Source organism: Lucilia sericata, unplaced genomic scaffold, assembly GCF_015586225.1.
Source record: "Lucilia sericata isolate MDLA Ls3-8-SP2 unplaced genomic scaffold, ASM1558622v1 Contig000083F_arrow, whole genome shotgun sequence".
Classification (NCBI taxonomy): Eukaryota; Metazoa; Arthropoda; class Insecta; order Diptera; family Calliphoridae; genus Lucilia; species Lucilia sericata.
The window spans coordinates 200533-209234 of record NW_023994116.1 but is presented as its reverse complement, the minus strand read 5'-3'; the positions used below and the strand labels follow the sequence as shown (position 1 = coordinate 209234).

The 8702-nt window shown below is 31.1% G+C and overlaps 1 protein-coding gene across 2 annotated transcripts; it reads left to right on the top strand.

The window, feature by feature from the left end:
- The first annotated feature begins 2904 nt into the window (after nt 1-2904).
- Nucleotides 2905-8087, top strand: LOC119599631 (paired box pox-neuro protein). 2 transcript variants are annotated; one of them, XM_037949489.1, is made up of 5 exons: nt 2905-3191; nt 4229-4369; nt 4499-4578; nt 6937-7330; nt 7382-8087. In XM_037949489.1, the coding sequence occupies exons 1-5, from the start codon at nt 3179-3181 to the stop codon at nt 8074-8076; spliced, it is 1323 nt and encodes a 440-aa protein (XP_037805417.1). In that variant the 5' UTR covers nt 2905-3178; the 3' UTR covers nt 8077-8087. The 2 variants fall into 2 exon arrangements, with proteins under 2 accessions (XP_037805417.1, XP_037805416.1); XM_037949488.1 differs by having other exon boundaries at nt 6937-8087.
- Nucleotides 8088-8702: the final 615 nt, after the last annotated feature.

The following is an 8702-nucleotide window of genomic DNA, read 5'->3' as shown; positions in this document are numbered from 1 at the left end:
TTTACCTTGCTTTGTCTTATGATGATTCCCAAAATATTTTAAGTGACCACTGAACCAAATTAAAAAAAGGTATTTTGGAATTATTTTTTTTAAATTTTTGTTTGTTTTGAAACAAAATATCCAATACGGGGTATCGTTTAAAAGGTATTTTAAAGTCGCGTCCAATGATGTATTAATCATAAATAACCGTTTGCTTATAATTGTCATATTCCAAAATATTTAAAATTGTTAGGTTTTTACTAAGAAAAATTAAATATATGCACAATTTTGCGCACCACTAGACTTGGCTTCAAAAAACCTTTCAAATGATACCACATACTGTATATATTGTTTAAGAAATGCTGTATAATTTAAAACAAAATAACTAAAAAGGGACTTTTTTGTAACCGGTTCAGCTCACGAACGGCCACCGATAGACTAGAAATATTTTGGGAACCATTATAAAACATAACAAAGATTTTTTGAAGCTGGATAAAATATTGAATTTAACATGAAGAATCGTGTTCCCATACGATATTTTCTTTAAAACTGTCCAGCTCACGAATGGACAACACTTAACCGAAAATATTTTGGGTAACATCATATTACATAACAGCGAATATTATGAGGGGGGTAACTCAAGCACCATTTTTTGTGAGTCGGTCTAATGTACATACATATATTACTTTTTTTAGATTAGTTGTTAAATCTGTTATTTTTTCTACTATTTTAATTTCAATTAATTCAATAAAAACTATAAAATTTCATTTTATTTAGATTTATTTTTATAGATTTTATTTTGGTGAGTATACAAATAGAAGAAGAGAAAACTCATCTTCTAGAAGACGAGAATACTCATCTTCTAGAAGAAGAGAATACTCATCTTCAAGAAGAAGAGAATACTCTTCTTCAAGAAGAAGAGAATACTCTTCTTCTAGAAGAAGAGAAAACTCATCTTCTAGAAGATAAGATAGGAACACTTCTAGAGGATACTAGGTAGTCACTTCAAGAAGTGACTTCCTAGTCACATCTAGAAGAGTCTTTGGCAATACCTTACTTCCAAGAGTCATCTAGAAGTTTCTTCTGCTGGTCTTCCAGAAGTATCTTCCATGTTACTATTAGACGTTCCCCAGCTCGGCATCAGTTCTTCCCGACTGGTGACAAGAATTCTTATACTTCCGCAACATCGCTGGCGAGCTTTTAGCACGTTTGGAAGTTTCACACGGGTAACTTCCGCAATAGAAAATGTTTGTAGGGAACGCTCTAAAGCTTCTGTTTTTTTAGGCTCTCCATTCATTTCCTCTTGTTGTTTGGAGCCATGGATCGTCGGTTTTGTTTGATCACTCTAAACAAACGTTAGTTTTTTATAAGTTTTGAAAATAAAAAATCAATTTTTTGATAATTATTTAAAATTTTAATGTCTCATTTGAATACACAAGTCAAACGAGCAGTGAGTCGGACAGACATACGAATCTATTAATACTAGTTTTTGATTTTAGAGTTTGACTTTAAACTCATGACTTTGGTAACGCTGCGAGAGTGAGTCTGTTTGTATGTAAATCTGTTAATGATGATCATTGTGGAACGACTTAATTAGCAATAAAGTGGAACTGATTTCTTGTTGTTGAATTTCAAACAAAATAGAGGAACACAAGCGGTTGTACCGAAGAATAAAAAATTAAAATAAAATTTAAATAGATTTCTGCTGAGTTTGTTTGTAAAACAAAAATATAAACAAAATACGACAAATTTACATAAATCACTAAATTTTATTTGTATTTTTTTATTACTTGTTTTGTGTTTCTTCTTTAATCTTTCATTTTTCAAGACATTCGATTATGATTAAAAGTTTTCTTTCGAAACTTGTAACAAAATCCGTGGGAACTTTCAACAGCCAACTAAAAATGGGTTGAAATTGGAAAAAATTAATTTGTTATTTTATCAGTTGATTTGCAAGTGGATTTTCGAATTCATTTTACATTCGAAATCCCCTAGTTGCGAATTCATATTCAAAAATAATTTTATGATTTAAATTGTCATTTTTTTATTAGCTGAATATGAATATGAAACACATTATAACTCATTTAATTAAATGTTATCAACGACAATAATAGAACTTAATTTACACATTTAACCATAAGTGGCAGCCACAACTAAATGAGCTGAAATTTTATTTAGTTCTTGAATGTTGGGGGTTGTACAACTTAATTGTTGGTTATTGTTTTCCATTGTTCTTAAAAAGGACTTGTGTGTTGCTCTGTATGTATGTATATTGCTTTGTGTTCAGTTAGTGTTATAATTTGGTTTATTAACAAGCATTTGCGTTTAAGTTTTTTTTTGGGTTTTCTGATTATTTTTCTGTTAAATATGTACAATTTTTATAACCTGAAAAACGAAATCTTAACGGAGTTTTTCTACGCTGACTTTATACTGTATGTACAATTGTTTATTTCGGTTAGTTTTTTTTTCTATTTTCATAATAAAAATGAAATTTATAGGATTTTCATGCATGTTGACAGGCGTTGCACTATAAAGAATTCGAAATGGAACGGAAACGGAAGTAATTCGGTTGGCTTTTAAGGTGTAAATTTGCATATCTGTTTTTGTTTTTGGCATTGTACCGTCCTTTAGCTTAAAATATTCAAAAATTAGCAGGCAAAAAGGGCAACTATTGATTGTAGTTAAAATTATAAGGAAAACATGGGCATTAAGCTTTCGAATGAATTTACTTTTCCGACCAGATATTTGCATAATTTTCTTTTATATTATGGATAAATGACATGCAATGACCAGTACGCTTTTATGTGATTAAATTTAATTGAAGTTGGTTACATTTTGAATGATCTTATTGTTGGCACCAGAATGTTTTGTATTATTAATGTTTTATTTCAATTTTACATTCGGATTAGTTTGTTTATAGAAAATCTTCTCTCTTTTACAGGCATTAATACAGCGATTTCGTGGAAAAATCAATCATAAAATCAACGTAAACAAATACTTTTTTAAGCTACAGCTTGGATTCACTGGACAACTGGCTGTTGGTTGGTTGGCACGGTCGTAAAAAAAAACTATCTACAGTTCAGTGAGCATTTATTTTGTGATTTTATAGCTCCGGCTAAGATACGAGCTCAGTGATTAGAAATAAGTCTTTACAGACAGACGTCTCTCATTAAAACGTAAACGCGAAGCCTCCGCCACTATGCCGCATACAGGTGAGTTAAAAAATAAAATAAAAATTAAATTAAATAACTAATGACGCCATTGTAAACGTTGGTTTCAATTTTATTACACCAAATAAAACTAAATAAAACCAACAAACAAATTAAAAGCAAATGTTTATATGTATGTATGCAATCCAAGATTTACACTCATTCTTTTTTCTTTCAATTATATTTGGCTCCTTAACACTTTAACTTCGTTCCACTCAACTAAAAAAAAAAACAGAGTAAAAATAAAAATCCATGTGTGTGGTTCTTAATCATTTTACGGACAATGTTTTAAAGGTACAATGATCTCGTTTTGTGCTTATTAAAAATAACATTAAACTTACACATAAATATGTGTGTGAGATACGAGTTTGTTTACTTCAAAAAATCGTTAATTGCTTAAATAAAGTTTTTATTTTGCACATTTTTCAATTAATTTAACCATTATTCCTTTTAAGTATTCAAACATTATGCTCAAACATGACGGACATGATGGAAAACTGCAACAACTGCAACGAAAGCGACAACAACATCAAAAAAAATACCTTCACGGTTATTATTATTTTTTTACGATCAATACCAGGCGGCTTTTGAAATTGTTGTTAATCTTTGGTTCTCCCCTTTTTGTTCATTGAGGATAATAAAATCGAGTTTATGATCTTTTACTACATGCTTCCACATTCAGATACTCTCTACATACACACACTGTTTAATTGGTACTGTGTTGGATGCGCCAGAGTAGATCACTTAAAATATTAGTTATATATGTACATACGTACATACATACATAAGTATATCAATAATTGTTTTTAGACATTCATAAATTCGCTTTAAAATATCTGATACGATCAACCATCTTAACTTAATTCTGAATTATTAACAGACAGATTATCGAAAAGACAGATATAGGTAAAAGGGGTTTACAAATCAAAATCTATAATTTGGATTTTTGAAAACTTGAAAATTCTTAAGTAGTTTATGTTTATTCCAAAAAAAATTTTCAAATAAAATTTTTTATAATTTTTCATAAATTTCGATTGCAGGTCAAGCTGGTGTTAATCAGTTGGGTGGAGTTTTTGTAAATGGACGTCCATTGCCGGATTGTGTTCGTCGACGCATTGTGGAACTGGCGTTATGTGGTGTTAGACCTTGTGATATATCACGCCAACTATTGGTATCCCATGGTATGTTGTTATATTTTGTTTATTTTTTAATTATGACAATCTTCTATAATGTTTGAATGACCAAAACGTTTATTATTTAAGAAAATAACTATTCAAATAAAATTTATATTTTTTTAATTTTCATTTTAGGCTGTGTTTCAAAAATTCTTACACGTTTTTATGAAACGGGTTCAATACGTCCAGGGTCCATAGGAGGCAGTAAAACAAAGGTAAGTTTAATAGTCAAATCTATTTTAATAATATATTTATAAAAGCACAATTCCGTAAGTGCTTAGTGAAATATACTTGTTCGCCAAAGTTTCAAAGAAGTTTTAACATATGTATGTATTTATTTGGGGCATGGATTTTAAAGGAATATACCAAAAAACAGCTTAAGAAATTTATATATAGTCTATCTGAATTAAATTCTTGATCCATCGCAGGTTTCAATTTGTTTTTTATCTATTTTTTCTATTTTACGACCCCTCATTAAATATCCACAACAAAATAATAAATAAATAAATGAACCTCTTGACATTTTGTGGTTAAATCAATATTTACAGTAAGTCCAATAAATATGTATGAAAAAGTTGTTGTATTCGTCAAAACATGCTTAACAAATCACACTTTTGTAGCATTACATATAATAAATTTTCAATAGATATTGTATTATAACGTTATTATTGATTTAGTTATTGATTACATGTGATATCTGTAAACATATTTTTTAACCCACTGAAGACTTGGTACCCTACAGATCATCACTTCTGTATCAGCAATAGCAGTAATCAGTCTCTGTATAGAATAATCAATTCGTTAAAGTAATTAACTCCTGATTGATTTATTAATGCCATTGAAATTCAAAAGATTACGAAATCACTTTCTTATTACAGTTATCCGATTTACGGGAATATTTCAGTATTTTCGCATATAAATTGTTCTTCTGTTTTTGTTTCTCTCTTTATACACCATTTATTTTACTGATCCCTGTTTGAAACCATAAAACTGTGTGAACCACAATAAATCTGTCTGGGTATTAATAGGGAGTAAGGTAGTCGGATATGTTTTAGCAGTAATATTGATTTTTTGTTTACCAATAATCAGCAACAACCAAAGACATTGCAAATCAATCTGTAATGAATACAAACAAACTTGTTATTAAAATGTGATAAGAACGAACAACAACAAAAACAACACCAACACTTAATACAACAACAATTAACTTATAAGCGAAACCATTTAAAGTATAAATAAAACATTAACGATGTGCATAAATTGACGACTGCCACCTATGTTGACAAACAAACCTAAATGTATTAAACAAACTTAATTCAGGTGTTTTCCAATGCAAAATTTCTCAGGCCCATGCAGGATATTAAAAGTATAACAACTGATAACACCAACTCACAGTCATACAAATGTATTTTTTTTATTATAAGGTAAATATAATCTCAATTTACATATTTATGGTTACAGGAGCACAAAAATAATAATCTCCACATAATTCCAAGTTTATGGCTATAATGACATGTAGAAGCTACTGGTTTTTATATCAAATAAATTTGATTTGAAACGAAATTGTAGAAATCTTCGAAAAAAAAAATCGCTAATTGAGTCGAAAATATTAAACAATTTTCTCTTTTACACTCACGTATACGCTCTGCAAAGATTTTCGATGATTTGTCATTAAATGGCTAATCAATCATATTTCCCAGTTAATTAATAAAAAATTGAAGGTTTCTTGTATCTAAAATCACACAAATACGCGTGTGTACATGTGTGTAAATATTTAAATAAATAAAATAACAAAACGAAACGAAACATGAGTGAACAGGAGTAAAAATCAATCACTTTTCCAACACCCATTAGTATTAGTTCAACAGAAAGTTTTTTCTTTTTGTTGTTTGTGGAGGGGGGCAATGTAAGGGGAGTTAAGTTAGTTCAAATACAAAACGTGCATTTAACACCTTTTTGTGTTTAAATAATCATTAGAATAATGCTCATACGTTGGCGTGTTTTTCACTTTTTTGTCCATATTTTCTAGTTGTATGTTGTTTTTCTTTTATTTCTGATAATCATCAAGGCATCAAGTGTATTCTACAATTTATGTGTCCATAAACATTTTTATTTATGAATTTTTAATGAATTGCCAAGTCACACGTCATCAACTGCACCAGTCTTAGTTGGATTTCGATATTTCTTCGTACTTTAGGGGAGGATTTAAAAACTTACACAAAACTAACAATATTACACTTACACAAAAAAGGCGTCGGAAGTGTTATTTCAATAAAATTGTATTCATTTTACAAGTCGGTCAGAGGTTGAATCAGTTTTATTTGCAAGTTGTAATAAGTAATTCAGTGAAACTAAATAAAAATAAAATCAGCAAAGGGTTAAGTCGTTTGCATGATTGCAAAATTTGAAAACAAAAGAATAATAAATATGAAAAACAATTGAAATTTCACGGTATTTAATTGTTAGCATTGCACGACTTCTAGCGGAAGCTTAAAACTTATTTAACATGTCTATTTTAACTTTAAAATAACAAAAAATTTGACTGATAAAATCTTTTCGTTTTCCTATTCCAGCAAGTGGCCACCCCTACAGTTGTGAAGAAAATAATACGTTTGAAGGAGGAAAACAGCGGTTTGTTTGCCTGGGAGATACGTGAACAGTTACAGCAGCAACGTATATGCGATCCCAGCTCGGTGCCCTCAATAAGTTCCATTAATCGCATATTACGCAATAGTGGTTTATGGACTGATGAAATGACTTCAAACCAACAAAATGCAGCTGCAGTAGCGGCAGCCTCTGGTGGACATCATGTAGGAACAGCACCATATAATGCGCCTAATCAATTGTATGCTAATGCAACCAACTCCTCCAGTGCAACCAGTTCAACATCGGATCCCGCAACATACACACATAATAGGTCTTCTCATTCTCAACCACCAATTGGCCTACCGAATGCTTATCGATATGGTGAAGGTTCTAATGTAGTATCTGGCACCAATTCACTACCAACAGTAGCAGCAGCCGATCATCCTATTAAACCTTCACCAAAACACCCCTTAAATGTACTGGCCACCACTAGTTCTAGCCCACCGTCGCTTACGACTCAATTAACTGCACAAGATTTATCGTATTCGGCAGCTTTACAGAAGCATTGGTTTTGGAATCCATCCCTGCTCTACTATACACAACATGTCCAAGCCGCTAGTCAATTCTTGCCCTATGCCGCTCATACTCAGCATCCACCAAATACATATTTTCCTTCTTCACTGCATGGCTCTAGCAGTGGAGGTTACACCAAATCGGAAAGTTCAATTGACTTGACTACACCGTCAGCGGGGGATACTCTAAGTGATTGTGATTCTGGAAAATCCTCCCCGGCTACCATAAACCTAAGCACATCCTCAACGCGTAAACGCAATCCCTATTCCATTGAAGAGCTCCTCAAGAAACCAGAGAAGCGTATGCGCCTAAATGCATCATTAGACCAGAATGATCTGAAATTAAATAGTTCCCTTAATTTAAGTCCCAAAAAAGAGGACTGCAACATTAGTGTGTGTTCGGCTAGTAGCAGCAGCAATCACAGCAGTACCGGCAGCCACATCAGTTGTGTGGGCGAGGACAGTTGTGACGATGATCGCCGTTGCTCGCCAACACTTAATGTGGCATCAGCTGAAACGGAAGATAACTGTGAACCTGTCGAGGTGGTCAATTAAAGCGTCATTATTGTTTATTAATCAATTAATTAATTTAAATTTACTAATTTGTTTTAAAATTTGTAAAAGTATTCATGAGTTTACAAGTATTAATTTCAGTTCTATTCAGTGTATGTGTATATAGTATTTATGTAAGTCTTTTAAATGTCAGTGTGTGTATGTGCGATAATCATATTCACATACATATTTATGTAAATCAAATAGATTAGATTAGAAAAAGTGTGAAAACAAAAACAAAAAATACATAAAATAAATGCTTAAATCCAAATTGATAAAAAAATAACATGCTTTGTAATTTATTCCATTATTTTTTATTTTAAAGTTTAATAAAACTATGTACATTTCTAATTAGTCGTATTTAACTTTTAAGTGCGCATTTGGCCTATGAAAATACTTCGCCTCTTTCAAAACTCCGAACAGCAATTATCGCTCTTAAATATGAACGAAATCTGACACCAATAATCCCGGAATTCGAGATTTCTCAAAAGTTCATATTTAAGTTAATTATAAGTTTTTTTTATACATTAAAAAAGGAGAGCCATACTACCGGTAAATATTTCAACCGTATTTCCCTCAACGTGTGATGGTTTTATTATATGTATATTATGATTAACGATCCCGTCCGT

Bases quoted from the DNA above. Each gene is read 5' to 3' on its own strand.
- LOC119599631 (XM_037949488.1), top strand. The intron at 4,370-4,498 runs GTATGTTGTTAT...TTTTCATTTTAG, and splicing joins CCAACTATTGGTATCCCATG to GCTGTGTTTCAAAAATTCTT. The intron at 4,579-6,936 runs GTAAGTTTAATA...TTCCTATTCCAG, and splicing joins TAGGAGGCAGTAAAACAAAG to CAAGTGGCCACCCCTACAGT.